The sequence below is a fragment of the Solea senegalensis genome, linkage group LG21, assembly GCF_019176455.1.
Source record: "Solea senegalensis isolate Sse05_10M linkage group LG21, IFAPA_SoseM_1, whole genome shotgun sequence".
NCBI classification, from domain to species: Eukaryota; Metazoa; Chordata; class Actinopteri; order Pleuronectiformes; family Soleidae; genus Solea; species Solea senegalensis.
In genome coordinates, this window is record NC_058040.1 from 13,959,482 (window position 1) to 13,979,455 (window position 19,974).

The window sequence follows — 19,974 nt, forward strand, 5'->3', positions numbered from 1 at the left end:
AACTTATTTTACAAAATAAATGTTCATCACCACCACAATATGAATGTGATAAGAATAAGTATACGGAAATTCCATATGTTCTCCCTTGCTGACTGTACTGTGGTTTCAGAGTGGATTAGGTATCAAGTGGATATAGATTTCTCATTATTAAATCTCATTTAGAAAACACAAGTCTATTGAATTACAGTAAACAGCTGATTCAGGTATTGGTTAACATACTGTACTCTGTGAGGCTAGAGAGAAAAAGAGAAGGTGCATTTTTCCCATTGTCCCAGATTTTGATGTTGAAGCGACCTCTAGTGGAAGAAAAGAAGAAATGAGGGGGGAAAAAAAGTATATGAATACCTGTTATTGTACAATATATATGTATATATATATATATATATATATATATATATACATATATATGTATATATCTACATATATATATATATATATATATATATATATTCCCATGTCTCTGTTGAATGAATAAAACATGGAGTGCAGCCTGGAGAGAAGCACGATTACACTTTGTCCAAGGTAGTTCTTTTTTTATATGTTACATTTTATATCTAAAGATGGATTTGTATTCTGATCTTTGGAGAAAAGGGTAACATTCTCACCTTCAAATGAAAGGTCAGAATGTCATTATTATTATTATTATTATTATTATTATTATTGTTATCATCTACAGCCGCAGCCTAAATGATGCTGAAACAGTAAAGAGTATTTTTTAATGTTTGAGCCGTCCTTCTCTTCGCACAACCTTGTGTCATTTCAGGATAATGATTAAAAGACGAGGAAGTGACCGAGCAGCTGTTTTACTGCAGGATTATTACATGCCAGTTAGTGAGCAAACATCGTGCCACACCCTGATATAACTGTGAGGAGCCATCTGCCTTCAGGCTATTATGTCAAAATGTGCAGCATATCCTCACACGCATGTTAAAGATGAGACTCTCGTATTTTAAAGTTGCACAAAACACATACAAAATAACATGTTTGTCCACTTTTTCCCACAAAGGCTGATTGACTCCTATACTGTGATTTATGAAAATGACAATTCAACAATATGACGCATAAGCCTCTGTTCATTCATTCTGTGGTGGTTATAGACCAAAACATCATCAATAGTCAGTAGAGTCTTTACACTGTAATCTGTAGTGGAATTAAATCTACAGCTGTCAGACAGAGAAGCAGAAATGTAGGCACATTATTTTCCAGTAAGTCAGCACACAGAGTACAAAACTGCTTCAACTTTCTTTTCTTTTCCTTTTTTAAACACTTCATAATGGATTATTTAATACAGGTGCTTTTAGCCCGACATAATGGCTCTGAATCAGACCTTGATAATGCCTCACCTCTCCAACATTTTTAATTTATATCTACACTTGGGAGCCATTTGGATAGCAACCATTTATCCAAGGACATTTTTTTTTTTAACCACAGTTCCCTGTTTGAACAAAGTTTACAAAAGTATATTGTATATGTAGGACCAGCTTTTTATTGCATTATAGCAAATTGAGGCAGTTGTTACACTTAGAAAAATTTAAATATACACATTTAGAATATGCTATTTGTACCGGTGTAAATGTGTAAATTACATTTTCTGTGTTAAGCACTTTCATCCAATGACACTTTTGTCAGTCATGTTTTGTATAGTTTGGATAACAACCCACAGAAAATAAATATGAATTACAGTAACAAAGTATATGTACTTTGTTACATTACAACACTGTACATTTTATATCAGAAAATTACTTTTGATGCTACATTACAGTAAATATATATAATATACTTTAAGATAAGATAGGATAGTCCTTTATTTGACCCGCAGTGGGGAAATTTACATTGGTACAGCAGCAAGACAGTAAGATAAAGATAATAAATAATAAACATGCATTACCAAAAAAGAAAATAAAAAGATATCAACACTTAGACTAGAAAAAAAATAGTTAAAATAGAATGTAGAATGTACATTATAGACGTTTAGCAGAATATACATAGTATGGACTTTACAGCACAAATAAGTATATTGCACTTGTGTACAGTATATACAGTATTGCAAGTAGATTATTGATTATTATTGCACGTAAGACTTTTAACTTTTCTAAATATTGTCTAAAAAGTGACTTCAACTTCTAACAAAGTCATATCCTGAGAAGATACGTGTACTTTTACTCAAGTATCCCTTTAAGGTACTTTACACAAGACAGCCTAAAGTGAGTAACTGAAGTTACTCCTCAGTTCCATTTTCAGTTGCACCTGCAGTTTTGAAACACAGGGGGCAGCATCACATGAACGCTCACAGTGAGGTCATTTGTTTCCCCGCGGTGACGCGCCTGCCACCTGCGTGCGTGCACGCGCTCCGTCTGTCTGACTCACACACACACACACACACACACAGGTGAGAACAACAGAGCGAGGACAGACCGAAGCAGCAGGTGGAGGTCGAACGTTAACGTCACAACGGAAAGTAAGTACGGAAATAACCGTTAGAAGATGTCGACTGTTTAGTTTTGTTGTCGCTGTACAGCGGGAGCTCAGTGTTTGCGTCGCCATGTTAGCACCGAAACACTTTTTTAAACGTGGTTAATTCACTTTTGGTCGCGGCAGAGGAGGAAATGGCTGTGGTGTTCCTACAACACGAGCGACGTGTGTGACTCGTGTTGTTAATTGTTTGTTATCAAATATAAACTGTTTATAGTTAAATACACGACATTAACGTTGTTGTGACGTGTCTGTGTGTGTGTGCAGGAACAGGTGGAGTGTTTTTTCGTGGTCAAAATAATCCCCTTTATTTGAAAAAGGCACCAGCAGGAGTGGGATGACATGACGAACCTAGCAGAGAAAAGGCGCAATATGGAGGATTTTTTCACAACGGTAAAACTTCCCACAGCCTAAGTCTAGTTTTTTTTTTTCAATCTTACTTTTAAAACTAATGATGTTTTATTATATGTTGTTGTTTTAAAATGTGTACTTTGTCTTGTTGGCCCAAATCCTTTTGTTCTTAATGAGCCATACAGTATAAATAAACATGACAGCCTGTACTGTGTCTGTGTCTGTGTGTGTGTGTGTGTGTTATGTCAGGTGGCAGAGGTGAAAAGCCTCATTGAGAAGATCTCCAGCCAAGCAGAGGAGCTGGAGAGAAGTCACGGCGTCGTCCTCTCTGCTCCAAACCACGACAGGAGTAAGTCCAGAACATCTTTCCCCCTCCGTAAATGCAGCTGTAATTGTTTTCACAAAGATGAAATGTGATGCCTTCACCATTGTGCTGATGAATTCAAACATCTACCTCCTCCTCCTCCTCCTTCGGGCCATACTACACTGAAAAGACAAACACACGCAGCCTTTGACAAACAGACTTGTCTCGGTTGTAGACAGAGGGGCTTATATTTCTCAGGGTTACGTTATGGAGCAGTGTTTCCCAAATGTTTGGTATACCATGACACAACTCTAACGACTCAAATTCACAATATAGGAGAGCAAATTTGTGGTTAAAAAATGAATGAGTCACAACTTCATGTCATGCAAAACAAAGCGGTGTCATCTCACTTAATATAAGTGATATCAAAGTATCCATACAAGCCACAGTCAATGATAATGGAAATATTATGTAAACAAGCCAGTTTTCTAACAAATTATTAAAAAGCTGTTTGATTTAGGCTCAGTTAGCTAAATTGTAGGAACACAAAAGAAGATATGAGAATATATTCCACATCTTTACATGGAATATGAATAAAAAATATTTGAATTAAATATAAGGACCTCTTTCATAGAATAATGAGTAGAAGACCTATTTGATTCTGTAGATCAGTCGATCACAGGGGAATTTTTCCGAATCTGACAGAATAAGTTTATTTTTTCTCTTTGAAAATGTCTGACTCAATTATTTAAAATGATATTAGGTTTTACAGGAAAGTTCAAAAAGACAAGCGAGAAATGTCAAGTAATGCAGTAGTTTTCTTTGTGCTGGGTTTTGTCGTCTTGGGAAAAAAACCTGGTTACCATGTAAATGAAATTGGGAGACACACGATGTCTGTACACGATGGTTATTTTTGCCACTTTACTTGTTTGTAAAATACTCTGTGAGGTGAACTTGTTATTTATGTTGTTTTTAGGGAATAAAGAAAAGCTGGAGCAGCTGAACAGCGAGATCAAGAGGAGCGCTGACCTGGTCCGAGCCAAGTTAAAATGTGAGTGCAGTGTTTTTGTACAGTAGATTTATCTCCTATATTTCAGATGTATGACATAAAAGTTAGTCCAGATGCAGCAATGCTTCATACCACACTGATAGACATGTGGCTGTTTGTTAGAGCAACGAGGAACTGAACTAACTTAATGTCAGTGAGGTATTTATCATCTCTAACTGCTTGTTTTGTGTTTGTTTAGCAATGCAGAAAAATTTGTCTGCGGAAAAGAACGGTAAAAGTTCCTCGGTAATCCAGCGAATAGAGACGAACCAGGTTTGTGATCATTTTATTTTGTTAAATAAGCCATGGATGCTTCATTTCTGACATGTTATTACAAAACAATCGTTGTAGTTCTATAAAAAGTGGTTGAAAAGATGTGTTTCTGAACATTTGAATCAAGAACCTAGGGATGGACATAAATATTTGATCACTCATTTGATTATTAAAAAGTCCATCAGTTAAAGTGACAATTTGTGAGTACATTTAAAAATTGAGATTGTGTTGAGATTATTAATTCGATCGCAGCAGATAGCAGTGCATTTCATTTACACTGGAAGGTGGACAAGGGTTGAAGTTCTTGTTGAAGTTGGACCCAAACATATCTCAGGCTTGGTAGCCATCATTAGCAATACCAGTCGATGACAACACTGTACTTCCACAGGGAAAAATGTATGGCTGATGTAATCTGAATTAAATTAGACAAAAGTGGAATTTACTGTGAAAGTAGTGTCAACTTGGAATCCTGTCTTGGGGTTTGCGAGGATACTCCTACTTTCCGAGTTAGAAATTCCAGTTGAAACTTCCAACTGGGAACTCCAGCTGAAATATTCGACTACAACAGGAACACACCATTATACCCAGCCACTTCCGATCAGCAGTTTTACTTTAAATGTCCTTCCCACGCAAAATCACTACCTGACAATGGCCTGTGTACGAAATAGTAAAACTTAACTTCCCTTTTTTTTTCTTTCATTTCTGTCTCCTTAATCTGATGTGAAATCCTGTTGCCTCCCTCTCCCCAGCACTCACACCTGACTCGCTGGTTTGCAGAAACCATGCGTGGCTACCACAACGCACAATTATCCTTCAGAGACAAATGCAAAGCTCAAATTCAGAGACAACTGGAGATTGGTGAGTTTCCAAAAACAAAAACAAATCAAAAACCAAAATGTAAATACTTTCTACCTCCTGCTTCCGCTCAGGAGGTAGGAGTGTTTTTGCAGAATGGGTTTCACATCTTACATCCGCTTATATCAGCAGCACGTTTAGGAAGGAGTTTCTGCCTTTAACAAGCAAGAAGTTGTTATTCTACTCATTGCTCCACAGATAGGGAAGTATTGATGGATCAGTTCTGCTTCCCAATTACAGGTTAGACACCTAGTTTCTTTTTAAACAGGGCTGCAACAATTCATCCATCACCAACTTTTTGGACAATCGGTTAGAAAAACAAGGAAACCTATTTCCCGCTATCCTTTGCTCCGCTATTTATATTTTCCTCCTTTTTTTGTGGACCAAAACAAGAGATTTGAGGACATCATCATTTTGAGGTGTGGAAAAAGAGCTCAACGTATATCATTTTGAATTTATTCTACAGGTGAGAACTATTTATTTCTGGATTTTATGGAACACACAAGTAAGCAACTTATCGGGAAAATAAATAAGTATTTTAAATGAATTTTTTTTTTTTTTTTTTTTTTTACTATTAAGCCTCTGTTCACATAGGTCCACTACAGCCAGTTCTAATATAGATTCAGAAGAGATAACACATCTGTTACGTTACATGAATCTTTTCAAAGTGTCCTGTCTGCTAAGTTAGTGAATTATAAATGGCTTGAATTCTAAAAGTGTTGTTGTTGTTTTCTACTTCAGTCCCATAAATAAACAAGGTCTCATTTTACCTGCAGGTTACAGCCACACACACACACACACACACATCCTGAAGTGGATGGTGGCTGATGCCAGCATAGCACTTAATTGATTTTGTTTGGACAAAGTGGTTTAGCAGTAGATGTGTAGTACCGCCATCCTGTGGTGAACATGCAAAAATACATGTTATTTCTGTTGTGTTTTATTTTTTACAGTGTGAACTGTTTTTTCTTTGTTTTTGATTTTCTTCCAGTGGGAAAAGTGACAACAGATGAAGAGTTGGAGGTGATGCTACACCGTGACAGTCTTACCGTCTTCATATCTGATGTTGGTGCCATGTCATGCACAAAAATAATGACTTTTCAATATTCAGGAATGTATTTTTTTGTTGTGGATCAAAAAGAACTCACCAATGGTTTTTTTTCTTCCTTTTTTTTCTTTCTTCCTCAGATCAACTGTGATGTTCAGATTTCGAGCCAAGCTCTGAGTGAGATTGAATCTCGTCATCAGGACATTGTTTGCTTGGAGTGGAGCATCAAAGAGTTGCATGAAATATTCATTGATACTGCCATGCTGTTAGAGAGTCAGGTATGATAGCTGCCTTGTTTGGAAACGATGAATATTAATCAACATAAAGAAATAGGCCTAAACTTTTGGTGATTATTGTTGTTGTTGATGCGGTTATTCTGCCTTTGTGTGGCCTTCAAGTACCAAAACAGCATTGTTTTTATGTGGTGTCCTTTATCTGACACTAGGCTTTGTCAAGCAAAACTATCAGACCTGACTGAAGGGAGCATTTGTGTGTATACAGCAGCAATGCAGCAAACTTTTGTTTTTGTCTGACTTTACTAGAGCGATGTTGCTGTTGCTTCCCTCTGTCTTCACATAAACCAGCTCCGTGTAGCTGATGGGCTCAATCTGAGAATTTTGTTTATATTATATTATTATTATCATATATTATAAATTACACACTACTGTTTTAAGTCATAGAACAAATGTCTGACAAGTGTTTTTTCTTTTCTTCCATCAGGGGGATTTGATCAACAACATAGAAAAGAATGTGAGCAGTGCCGTGGACTATGTTGACATGTCCAAAGAAGAGACAAATAAAGCCGTGGTGTACAAGAAAAACCCATATAAGATCGCATCTCTTCCAAGCTTCTTAAAACCCTTCAAGAGGCAAACATCTTTTAAAACTGCTATGGACCAAAACCCCTCAAACTCCAATCATAATTGAGCTCCTGACTCACTCTTCTGGGGCATAAACTACTCCAAACATGCTTCATCAGATCACAGTGCAGTGCCGTGTTTGCCGCCTCTGATGCCTGTTTTGTTTTTTTCTAAAGGCAGCTGTTAGTTTTAACTTGATAATGAACTTGAATTTGAACTGCTTTTAATAATGTCCTGTAAAATGAAAAGTGCCAAGGCCGTGGACAAGCCTTGCAAACCAGCATGTGAGTCTGTCTGTGGACTACACAAAAGGAGAAATAAGTTACTGTTGTCCAAAATGATAATTATTTATTTGTTTGTTTGCTGACTTCTACCTTTTGACTCTAAACCCAGTCTCCTTTTCTTTTCACAGAAACTCTTACTCACTCATAGTTGATTTTCTTCTTAGTGGCCAGTAGATGGCGTGAAAGCTTCAGATGCTTCTTGGAAGCAATGCCACGTTCTTCCTCTGTGCAGTGCTGCTGTAGTTGTTTTGTTTTGTCTTTTAATCAAGCAGTGTGTTGTCATGTTGTCTGATACACCACAGTGCAGTGTTGAAGTTGCACTAAAATTGTTGAGTTTAACACCGCTCCAATTTAACATTCCAAATTACTCTTTAATGTTTTCATCAACACTGCAGAATTTACTGTGTAATTATTTAATTGCCAATTGTTTGATTGAAAAAAACAAGTGCTGTGTCAATGCTAAATAAAATTTTTTCTAAGTGGTACTTTTAACAGTTTGTTTTTGCTTTTTTCAAAACTCAACCTGAAGAGAATCCTTTCAGATCTGGTGCATGAGATCTCTTGCACTCACTGAATTGAATTTGCGGGGCCAATTGTCAACAGTTAGGGTCACTGTGACTGTCTGAGGAATAAAATCTCAGGAACACATTGAGATTCATTTTACACCGGTCAAAACTTAGCTTGAATTTCAAAATTATATACTTAGATTTAATAAGATCATCAGTACGAAGTGTCCTTACATTTGGAAGTGTTTCCAACTATAGGGACCCAAGTCCCTCCTTACTGTTGAAGTGGGTGGATAAATGATGAATGGACGTGACACATTCAGTAAATTAAGTCTTCAGTCCATTCAGTGACTCACTAATGTTCTGTAGACAAGACATAGAAGCCTCTCTCAACATGATAGAAGTGTTTTATCATGGTAGGAAGACAAGTCATCATTGATTTGCAGTGATGCAAGCGGAGCCAAACACTCTCACTTACTCATTGCCTACCACTTAATCCTCCACATGAAGGTCACAGGAGGCTGGAGCCAATCCCAGATGATGTGGGGCGAAAGGCGGGGTACACCCTGGACAGTCTGTGGATAGAGTATGCAAACTCCTCACAAAAAAGGCCTTTGGTTGAACCAGGGTTCTTCTTACTGAGAGGCAACCATGCCACAAATACTGTGTTTTGACATAAACCCTGCTATATGTCGTGGTTATAAGCAAACCTACTTTTTCACAGTTTTCCTCCTTTAGTGTTATCTGTCTGGGTTGAAGGATAGTGCTTAAAAAACTCTTATTCTGCATCATGGGAATGCTGCCAAGATGAACCTATTGACTCGTCTCTTCGACTCGGTCTCTTTCTCTATCTCTGTTTCTCCTCTTCCCCTCCTCCCCCCCACCACCACCACCACCACTCTGCCTCCTGGATAAGATTTCACAGCACCTTTCCACTTTGCTGAAACTACTGATTTCCGAATGAGCAGCCACAGAAGAAAAGGTGTGATATGTAAGGATGACAATGTAGTTTGAAGAAGGAAAAAAAAAAAGTGAAGGAGATATGAGACGTTAAAGGTAGAATCAAACAGCCACAAGCTTACATAAAAATGTGGTTTCTTTATTGGTTGTGCCAGGGTGCTGAAGCCCTCAAAATAGGGCCTGACCACAATTCAAAAGGGCTGAGTAATGCGAGGCCAGGCTGTCTGCTTGGATTGACAGGCCATTCCTCTTTCTATGATTTAAACAAACAAGGCTAATGTGCTGGAAATGGCTCATCTCCAAAAGAACCATTAACAATTTTCCCCCTGTTGGAATGGACTACAAGGATGGATAAACGATAGAAGGAAAGGTTGAAGGACAAAATTGGGAAGAGTCATATTTTAGTTTCGGCCTCCACTTGGAGCCTCCAGAGCAGGCTTACTTCTTGACTTTGCCCTGGGCAGCCACGGCCTCCATGGCCTTCTTTACGGTTTCTTCGTCGCCGAGGAAAGACATGGGCTTCACGGGCTTCAGGTTTGCGTCCAACTCGTAAACAATTGGGATTCCTGTGGGCAGGTTCAGCTCCATGATGGCTGCATCAGACATACCTACAGATACGGGCGGGAAAAAGAACACACAGGCAGATCAGCAGACAGAACAGCGGCAATATAACTGGTACTATACAACAGTGTCTGGAGCCTTGCAAGACATACAGGGCAGACAATGATCTTTAAAGTGACAGTCTAGGTGGTGCCAGCATAATTTTATATATGATATCTGTAAATTAAAGCTAAAGATTGTCCACTCAATATCTAAGTCCATAGAGAAAATCAGAAATTTTAGCTCACAGGGACACATGAGCTGCTGTTCCTCTGCTGTCTCCTTTGCTAAGTGTGTGTCAAGTGAATCTGGATGAAGAATTTCATACACCAAAGTCACAAAATAACACAGTTTGGTTCTTACGGAGGCAGCAGTGGATCAGAAATGTAACTTAAGTTTCCAGCCAAAAATGGTTGTTAAAATAATGTAAAAAAAATATTGTTGGCTTAAGCTGGTGCAGATCAGGTGAGACTTGGGTTGAGTGGTTACAATCCGTTTTTCTTTGTGCCTCCTTGGGCAGCCATGTTTGCAATCACTAATTTCATTACTTTTACTTTTACTACAGGAATTTGTAACATGAACTGGTTATACGTGACCTATCGTTTCTGTCTAGGATTTACTTTTGCCCTTGAGACGCTGTGACTGTATAACTCCCTTATCCGTGTCTGGCCACTGCTTGAAAAAGTACAACCTTTACATAAAGGTCGTGACTGTAACGGGAACCGAGCTCCTGACCCTCTTCCCTGTCCCTGAGTCCTTTCGTGCTATTTTTACACACTGTAATCCACTACTGTGTGTGGGAGTGGGTGTTAGTTACGGACTGATTATCTGACTCTTCTCCTTGTATGCAAGAGTCATTATTGTAAAAACTGATGTTACCTTAAGACTGCAGTGTTGTTGTTGTTGTGTGAAAGTGAACGCATCAGTCACATCTGCCTGTCACTGCAGCACTTTCTTCTTCATTCACTCTTTTATTGTCCACCTGCCGACTGCAGTATACTCACCCTCTAAGTGCTTGACGATGCCGCGGAGGCTGTTGCCATGGGCAGCAATGATTACGTTCTTGCCAGCTTTGATTTCGGGGGCAATGACGTCGTTCCAGAAAGGCAGGGCACGGGCAATAGTGTCCTTCAGTGACTCGCAGGTAGGCAGCTCACCGGCTTTCAGGCCCTTGTAGCGTCGGGACTGGAAGTAGCAACAGCAGTTGAAAGATGTCACATAACTGATTTTAAATCAATCGGCTGTGAAATAGTTTGGATTACTGACAAAGAGCACATCAATGTGTTATTGCTTGGTTGTCTCACCTCGCTGATGATTTTGTGGTAAGGGTGGTCCTTGTCCATGGGTGGAGGTGGGATGTCAAATGAGCGGCGCCAGATCTTCACCTGCGCCTCACCGTGCTTCTCAGCTGTCTCGGCCTTGTTGAGGCCAGTGAGGCCTCCGTAGTGGCGCTCGTTCAGGCGCCAGGTACGGATCACGGGCAGCCACATCTGGTCTGTGCCCTCCATGATGGTCCACAGGGTCTTGATGGCACGTTTCAGCACTGAGGTGTAGCACACGTCAAACTTTATGCCGGCTTCCTTGATGGCCTGGGCCCCGCGGGTGGCCTCCCCCAGGCCCTTCTCACTGAGGTCAGCATCAAACCAGCCACAGAAGCGGTTCTCCTGGTTCCAGGAGCTCTCGCCGTGGCGGACGATAACCAAACGATGTACGGCAGTCATGCTTGCAGTGTTTCCCTAACCCAGACACGATAACCTCAGCCCTTCTAAGTTGTGTACGCACACACTGGCTGACAACAACAGTGAACCCAGTACAGCATACCACTTGCTTTTTATAGCAGCCTGAGTGGTGGCAGTGCACAGCAGACAGGCCTCCTTTACTGTCCACCTGTGAGAAGCATTCACACGCTGATGGACACACGGGATCAGCCAATAGCACCAGAGGATGGGTGGACTCCTGGGACATGTGATGGTTGGAAGGCCAGAGGTCAGATATTAAGCCAAAATAGCAACATGACTTTTAAAGTGAGATCCGTGGTACAAAACTGTAAAGATCAGGTTAGGCTGCAAAAAGGCAACTCGTCTCACTCGCTAATGAACTACTTCATAACTGAGAGAGAATGAGAGTCCTGCTCATTCATTTAAATAGATACTATGTTGTTCTGTGGAATAACACAGACACTGTGGACTAGTGTTGCAGGAAAATCCACAGGCAAGTTGCCAAAACAAAGCTGAGTTGGCAGCTGGTTGCAGTATGTACGGATTTGCTTTCTTCTACTGTACATGTAGCTGCCAGTGCTCACAACACAGCGTCTGCAGCTTCAGGAGCACATATTAATTGTAGGAGGTTCAGATTGTAACATTTAGGAGGGTTCACTGACAGAAATTGAATAAACTACCCGTGAGTATGTTTTTATTAGTGTGTAATCCCTTTAAAATAAAAATAGGTCAGTTTCTGAGCCTTGTAAATACGTTTTTTTTATTGATTTTTGGAAGCCGCCATCTTGCGCTGCAATGTTTTTGCAGCAGCTTCGCCCACATAAAGCTTGTGCATAAACCAATGAAGAAGAAAGAGCAGAGAGAGAGAGAGAGAGAGGTGGAGTAGGCCACTGTAGTTCCACGATGCACTTGTGAAAACGTGAGCACACGAGTGCATATGATATCAGTAAAATCTCATTGTTTAAAACTTTAAAACACCTCTCAAAGGTGCTCTAGTATCATATGCACTGTATATATACATACATACTGTACATATATATAATTGTATAATACAAACCATTAGTCCTCTCACTTATATAAATGTATTGCTACAAGCAGCAACTAGCAAACTGCAAAATAAAAAAATTTTTTACTACTATAGTGTAAATAAAGTAAATACTGATTTGTCATGCCTGCACGAAATATTATACCCCACTGACAAATTGAATCAAAGTCTAATATTCTATAGTATCAATCATGAAATGTGATCTTGGGAAGCAACAGTGCAGAGAAACTTACAGGACACAGAAAAGTGCTGACGAAGCCTGGAAACAAATCCATAGCGTACTGTAAGTGCTGAGCTGTCACGTAATCAAGTCAGTGTCTCATCTTGTCCCCTTTCGAATAAAATGTATGGTCCATATTTAGAAATAAAGAGAAACACGATCATCTGATGCTGTAGTATTAATAGAGATCTGGTGTCGGCCTGTGTCGTATGATCATGAAAAGCAGAAGGTTTTTTTTATTGCACATAAACAAACAAAAGCTGCAGGAAAAACACTGAATGTGCCTATTTCAAAACAAATTCCCATTTTAAAGCTTTGAGATTTGTTGTCCACTCATATGCGCTGTCCTTGAACATAAAGTTCTGTTCAAGTGGAAAAAGATTGAGTGATTGAGACAATTAACTCCTCAGGAAAATGTTTTATGACAATATAAATCAAGAAATATCAACCAGCAGAGTCTCCCCCTAGTGGCTAACTGCTGCTCCCACCATATTTCAAGAAAATTACATCCATTTTATATACAGTAATAAAGCAAAATCTATAAAATCTCAACATCAATTATTGTTGTTTTTCCAACATTACAACATGGATATCATCCATTTTTCCCCACTCTTCCCTCAGGTGTGTGATGCAGTCAATTCTGGGAGTTCCTAGAAATCACAACAGTCATAATTTTTCATTAATGCGGATAATGAGGTGATTCAACTCTACAGAGAGCACAAGCAATGACCTCGAAATCAGCACATTAAGTGGAAAGAATTGTCTGTTTCTCTGTTCCCTCCCCACCAGCTTCCGGGGGGGTCTGAAATTGCTCCGTGCAGATTGTCAGACTGCTGTTAAGGTGGGAAAAGTGCACACATGGTGTGATCACAACTGTTACGATGACTCAGGCCGTTGCAGGACGTGTGTGTGCGCCTCTCACTGAAGTTGCCCCCCAAATCCCACAGTAACTCGTCTGTAAGTACTGGGAGCTTTTGCCGAATTGGCAAATTGCTGGGTGTGGATAATACACACACACACACAGACGTTCACACTTCACACAAAGACACTATATTACTGCAAAAGCACTACATCTTACATTTCATTTATGCACAAACCTCAAAAAGTACAAGACATCTCCAAACATAATCCTCACTGAGCCTCTGCATTTTTAACTTGGACAAAAAAAAACTTATGTAACCGAGCTGATGGAGAATGTGCTGTGTGCTGCAGAGGAAACTGAATTAATGATACAACATGACAAAAAGAAGAAGCTATAATGCCTTTTCTTTTGCTGGTGGAAAACAAAAGCAGATTTAAATCTAGTGTTTGTGAAAAGATACTGTTAATGTCTTGCAACACTAATACAGACAATGCAATATATCTTTAATTTAAGGTTTTAATTTATACAAAATGAATGAAGTTACTGCCAGATTGAAGTACAGAACAAACACTTCCTTTTCTGCAGGGAGGGAAAAAGAAATGAGCAAAATTTTTAATGTTTGTAAATTTAATAACAATTTAATTGTTTTTTTAATCTTAGTCTTTCTTTAATCAGGAATTAGAAATATCTGAAGTAATCTCTCATCAAAACAGTTAACCATTTACAGTTCAGTTAGAATAAAAGGCAACACATAAACTAAACACAAAAGCCGAGACCAAAACCACTTCAACTAAATCAGCTGCAATTTCTGTTACAAAGCCTGTAAACCTAGATTATAATTTTTATAAAAGGATTATATGGATTATATCATTCACACGTCTGATCTGCTGTTTTCTGTGTTTCCAACATGGCACCTCGTACTGTCTGCTCTGTTTGGGTGGAATTGTTTTCACTGCAGGTCTTTTGAGGTTATGGCTGCAGTTCCACTCTCCGCCACCGGGAGAGATGCTGTGTCATGGTGGTAAAAGTCAGGACAACCCCTCCTCCTCCTCCTCCTTCTCCTCTTTTTCCTTCCCTCTCTCTCCTGCAGTGATTCAGCCATGTTTGTATGGGATTTAAATCTTTAAGCTCATTTGTTTTGCATTAATTTAAGTTTCTGCCGCAAGCAAACCGTCATAACTCAGTTGTAGAGTCGTGGCATCCATGTCAAAGTCTGACGAGTCACTCGCGCAGTTTTTACAGCTTCATTATAAGTCATTTGTGCGACCGCTTCCCTCCTCACTTTTCCTCTCCGTCTCCGTCTCCTATGGCTCCTCCCGTTCTCGTTTCTTGCAGTTGCAGTGTAAGCCTGTAGAGCCTGCGTTGTCAGAGTTTGGACAAAGCGCTTGCGTCAGAGCTCGGTGTCCTACTATAAAAGCACCGGCTGCTGCAGCAGAAAGCAGTCAAGGCTTAAACCTGAGCCCTTCATACATCTCCACACACACACACACAGAGGAGAGGAGAGGGAGAGCAGCCAGTGCTCCCACAAATTCAGCCATGAGTAGCATCGGGTATGACCCATACTATCCCACCTCGTCTTACAGGCGCTGGTACGTCGAGTCTCCCCCTCGTGTGGTGGTGAACAGAGGGAGGACCCACTCCGTATACTCGTCCCACACCTCCCCACTGTCCTCATCCCGTGTGCAGTACTCCTCCCCCGGCCGGGTGCTGCTCTCCTCCTCCTCACCAGCCTCCTCTCTGGAGCTGGAGCTCAGCCAGGCAGCCCAGATCAGCTCCGAATTCCGCTCCGTTCGCACCCAAGAGCACAGGCAGCTGCAGGACCTCAACGACCGCTTTGCCGTCTTCATCGAGCGAGTGCATGAGCTGGAGCAGCAGAACCGGGCTCTGGAGGCAGAGCTGCTGCTGCTGAGGCAGAGGCACAATGAGCCGTCCCGCCTGAGGGGACTCTATGAGCAAGAGGCCCGCTCCCTGAGGGCAGCTATGGAAGAGGCCAGGGCAGACCACCAAGCCGTCCTGGGCCAGAAAGAGCGACTGGAACAAACCCTGAGTGCCCTGCAGGGCCGGTACGAGGAGGAAGTGCTGGCTCGTGAAGAGGCCGAGGGCAGGCTGATGGAGAACCGCCGCGAGGCCGACCAGGCTGCGTTAGGAAAGGCTGAGCTGGAGAAGAGTGTTGAAACTCTGCTGGAGGAGCTGGCCTTCCTCAAGAGGATTCATGAAGGTGAGGTGGCCGAGCTTCAGTCCCAGGTGCAGCTGGGAGTCCAGGTGGCTGTAGAGTCTGAAACCGCCACTCCAGACCTCTCTGGAGCTCTCAGGGACATCCGGTCCCAGTACGAGAGGCTGGCAGCAAGGAACATGCAAGCAGCTGAGGAGTGGTTCAGAGGGAAGATGGGCTCGCTGACTGAAACTGTGGCCCAGCACTGTGACGCAGTCAGAAGCTCCAAGGATGAAGCGGGAGAGTACCGACGCCAGCTCCAGGCCCGTCTGCTGGAGATTGATGCGTGCAGAGGCCTCAATGAATCCCTGGAGAAACAGCTGCACGAGATGGACGAGAAGCAGAGCGCTGAGATCTCAGCCATGCAGGTCTTTATTTTAATTCCGTTGCACCTTGTGTGTCCTTGTGTCTTTTTTCTTCTTTTTTTACTCGTATAATACTTCACACTTTGTCTTGCATGTACTGTAGGACACCATCACAGATTTGGAGAGCGAGCTGAGGGGCACCAAACAGGAAATGGCGCGCTACCTGAAGGAGTACCAGGACCTTCTGAATGTCAAGATGGCTCTGGACATTGAGATTGCTGCATACAGGTGAGAAGCAGCCGCCGGAAATCTGATTAGAGCTTTATGAAAATTCTTGAAAGGTTATTGGAGGTGACAACGTTTAAAATGTAAAGGATGTCGTGGCGTCTGTCAACTCCTCTAATCTCTCCTAAGAAACTGTGGAAACGATGTTGTCTTCAACAAGTGTGTCCCATATTATACACATGTTTTCAATTTCAGAGACATGTTCTTGAGTCATTTGTTTGTCTGGCTGCTACAGAAACATGGCAGTTTAAGATGGCGACCTCCTTAAAGCAACGCCCTTTACCTGTCATACTTATAAAAGGCTTATTCTAAGGCCTCAAAAAGTAAACAATTATTATTTTTAATTGATTGTACACTCCTGCAAACATACTTTTTGGTAGCAAATCACGTTTTTTGCCAATTAAACTCTATCTAAATTGTACACATTGGACCTTTAAATGAATGTGTTGCATCAAGGCTCAACGACTAACTTTATATCACAAGCCACAGAAATTTAGAAATGATGCTTTTCGATTGTCATCCCTGATTTGTCACTAAATCCATACTAGGAAGCTTCTGGAAGGGGAGGAGTCTCGCTTCAGTGTGGGCGTTTCTGGGGGCGTGTCCTCTATGTACAGCCACAGTCTGTCAGCGCCCCACTTTGCCCGGCCTGTCTACTCCAGCCTGAGCTCCGGCACCTCCTACCTGATGACATCACGTCTGCTCAGCTCCAGCACCACAGAGGGCCTCATCTCTGCCAGCCACGCCCACCAAGCAGAGGCCAGCCCACCTGCAGAGGAGGAGGAAGAGGAGAAGGAAGAGAAGGAAGAGGAGGAGGGAGGAGAGGAGGCAGTAGAGAAAGAGGAGGAGGAGGGTGAAGAGGAGGCTGCAGATGCAGATGAAGAGGCTAAAGCTGAAGAAGAAGGTTAGTTAATTATGTTGTTACATTACTTTATCACAACGACAGTGAATAAAACTTGAGCATTAATACAGGTGGTGATGAAGAGGAGCAAAAGGAAGAGGTGACAGAGGCTGCTGCTGAAGATGAGGAGGAGAAAGATGACACAGCAGAGGAAGAGACTGAAGGCAAAGAAGAAGCACAAGAGGAGGAAAAATCCGATGACGCAAAAGAAGAAGAGGAGCAAGTCGAGGCGGAAGAAGTAAAAACAGGTGAAGAAAAGGAGGATAAAGCTGATGCCAAGGAAGAAGACAAGGCCGCTCCAAAAACAGACGACAAAGCTGACGTCAAGAAGGAGAAAGCTGAAGACAAAGCCTCCAAACCTGCTGCAGAGGAGAAGAAGTAAACAGGACGTTTGTCTCTGCAAATCACAGTTCAACACCGTCCACATACATACAAACCACAGCTCAGTAAAACCAGTAGAGGCCTCAGCGCTGCGCTCTTTCTCCACTCTGCTTGTTAACATGGTGCTCAGTGAAAAAAAAGCCCAACGGCCATTTAAAGCAACAAATCACAGTTAACCGCTTGCCAATATCCACAGTCGTCCATAAACAGTGCACACAGTATACAGTATGTGCAACTGCTAACCGCAAACGTGAGTGTGTGACTTTCTGGTGGTGAAATAAACACTTATCAAAGAGACACGCGTGTCTGTCCTTGGTTTTTGAGTCGTGTACATCGTGCACAAATCTTTATATGTACATATATATGTATATTGACAACGTGTACAGCAAGTGGCTCTACATTCACCTCAGCAGTGGTTTATGTGTTTGAAGCACTTTCCTATCACGTTATACCCTCCCATGGAAATACTGTATTTATTTAAATCTTTAGAGGTCACATTTAACGAGGAGAATATCCCTCCCAAATTAAGAAGAACTCAGTTTATAAGCAGTAAAATCAATCTCATACACTAGAGAAGGCCTATGATTTACACTGGCCAATATTTAATATTAGCATTATATACATTACTGTGTTTGCAAATATACTGTTGCTTATACAAGAGGTTACATTTTAGACAATTACTCACAACAATAAAACTTACTATACAAGGATCCCCCCCCCATTTCTTATATGATGTTTTAAAACCACCAGTAACAGAACAGAACTTTGTACTGTTAATAAATAATGAATATATACATATACAAACAATAATAATAAATAATAAACTGAAATGTATAGCTGTATATTTGTTTATTCAAATATACAATATAATTAAATAACAATTTCTACATGATTTAAGACAAAGATGAGCAAAGCCTATATAATGAGGGCAGATATCCAAAAGAAAAAAAATGCTGTGTATTTTAAAGCAAGTTACCCCAGTTAATTATGGCTAATGACAACAAGTAAAAGGAAAATAAAGAGCATCACTTCTTACAAACTCCACAGCCTCAACTATAATTCATTCTCTTATTTATTTAGATGTATTTATTTCTTTTTATTTAACCAGATAAAAGACCCATTGACATCAAGACCTCTTTCACAGGGGTGACCTGGCCAAGAAAGGCAGCAGCAGCACACGTCATAGTTTGTTTATAAAAAAAAAACTAAAGAAAAAACAGGGAGATAACAGTTACAAAATGAAATATAAATGTGCAAGTAAATGGGCAAACAAAGTGCAGGAGTTATGGTACAACATGCACATGTTTACACTGTGATTTAAGTTGCCTTATATTACGAATACTAACTTTTGGGTTGTTGTTGAAACAGCGGCCACTGTGGCCACAAATGACAATTGCGAAAAAGACAGGAGTCATGGAGTAAAATGACTCAGCAGTGTCATTTATGATCAACAGCAAAATTCTACCTGAGGTTTGCTGATATTTGCCGCCATCAGCTGCAGGTCCTGATGGAAAAAACTGACTTTGCTGGGTTTTCTTTTGCTTTTCTTTATTATAGTTCTCTTTTTTCCTGCATGGTGACCTTACCGTTTGTCACTTTATCAGCATCTGTTGGCGCTGACAAGAAAAAATAAGCCCATACCTTATTTAAAAGCTCCTTGAAAACTATAGTTCAGCAGCACATCCATCAAATATATGCTGTACTTAAGAGAAATCTCTTTTAATCTCTTATATTTACATAAAAGCAGAGAAATAAATCTTGGCGAAATAAAACTTGACTGGACTAAATGTCACTTGACTTATTTGCATCTGAATGAAATGATATATGATGCATTCTTGGTTGATAGAAACTTTATTCCTCATAAATTATTATTCTTCAAGAAGTAGCTGATGTGGCTAAATAGAACTTCGTCTTGTCCATGACATTGTAACCAGTTAATATCGTTGCACATGATTATATTTAAAGTTTATATTTATGTTTAGTATATCTTATATGCTATTAAGGAGTATTTCAGCTGCTATTTTCCATTAATGTGCAATATAGAGGGATTTATATCCTTTATTTCAGCACAACAGAGGCATTCTGATGAAAAAGAAAATATACAGTATAAACACACCAGATCAAAAAGTACTCAAAATGTTTAAAATTGGATTTAATTTGTGAAATTTGGAAACACGTCACAGTTCACATGGTTCATTTTTATGAACTATTTTGTGACTTCTGCACAATTATTGCTACTTTATATCACGACTAAAAATGCGATATAAAATGAATCATAACTAACGAAGAAGACGAAAACAACACGTTTTTTTTTAAAGCCTGACTATGTGACCTATAAACACACACACGCCCCCAGGATGTCCATATAAGGCAGGGGTGTCAAACTCATTTTTGTTCAGGGGCCACATACAGCACAATTTTATCTCAAGTGGGCCGGACCAGTAAAAATAGTAAAATAATAGCATAATAACCTATGAACAACAA

General features: G+C 40.4%; 3 protein-coding genes across 4 annotated transcripts; 2 read left to right on the forward strand and 1 right to left on the reverse strand.

Annotated features, from left to right (window-relative positions):
* The first annotated feature begins 2,371 nt into the window (after positions 1-2,371).
* LOC122758345 (syntaxin-2-like) lies at positions 2,372-7,987 on the forward strand. 2 transcript variants are annotated; one of them, XM_044012459.1, is made up of 9 exons: positions 2,372-2,458; positions 2,740-2,865; positions 3,073-3,172; positions 4,104-4,178; positions 4,375-4,448; positions 5,198-5,306; positions 6,295-6,368; positions 6,492-6,629; positions 7,072-7,987. In XM_044012459.1, exons 2-9 carry the CDS (start codon positions 2,815-2,817, stop codon positions 7,276-7,278), a joined length of 828 nt encoding a protein of 275 aa, XP_043868394.1. In that variant the 5' UTR covers positions 2,372-2,458; positions 2,740-2,814; the 3' UTR covers positions 7,279-7,987. The 2 variants fall into 2 exon arrangements, with proteins under 2 accessions (XP_043868394.1, XP_043868395.1); XM_044012460.1 differs by having other exon boundaries at positions 2,373-2,458; positions 2,793-2,865.
* On the forward strand, positions 6,057-17,787 carry nefla (neurofilament light chain a). The gene is made up of 5 exons (XM_044012458.1): positions 6,057-6,109; positions 14,882-15,986; positions 16,087-16,211; positions 16,757-17,112; positions 17,181-17,787. Exons 2-5 carry the CDS (start codon positions 14,943-14,945, stop codon positions 17,489-17,491), a joined length of 1,836 nt encoding a protein of 611 aa, XP_043868393.1. The 5' UTR covers positions 6,057-6,109; positions 14,882-14,942; the 3' UTR covers positions 17,492-17,787.
* On the reverse strand, positions 9,080-11,371 carry pgam2 (phosphoglycerate mutase 2 (muscle)). The gene is made up of 3 exons (XM_044012462.1): positions 10,866-11,371; positions 10,566-10,746; positions 9,080-9,569 (listed from the first exon to the last, which is right to left on the reverse strand). The coding sequence occupies exons 1-3, from the start codon at positions 11,280-11,282 to the stop codon at positions 9,400-9,402; spliced, it is 768 nt and encodes a 255-aa protein (XP_043868397.1). The 5' UTR covers positions 11,283-11,371; the 3' UTR covers positions 9,080-9,399.
* Positions 17,788-19,974: the final 2,187 nt, after the last annotated feature.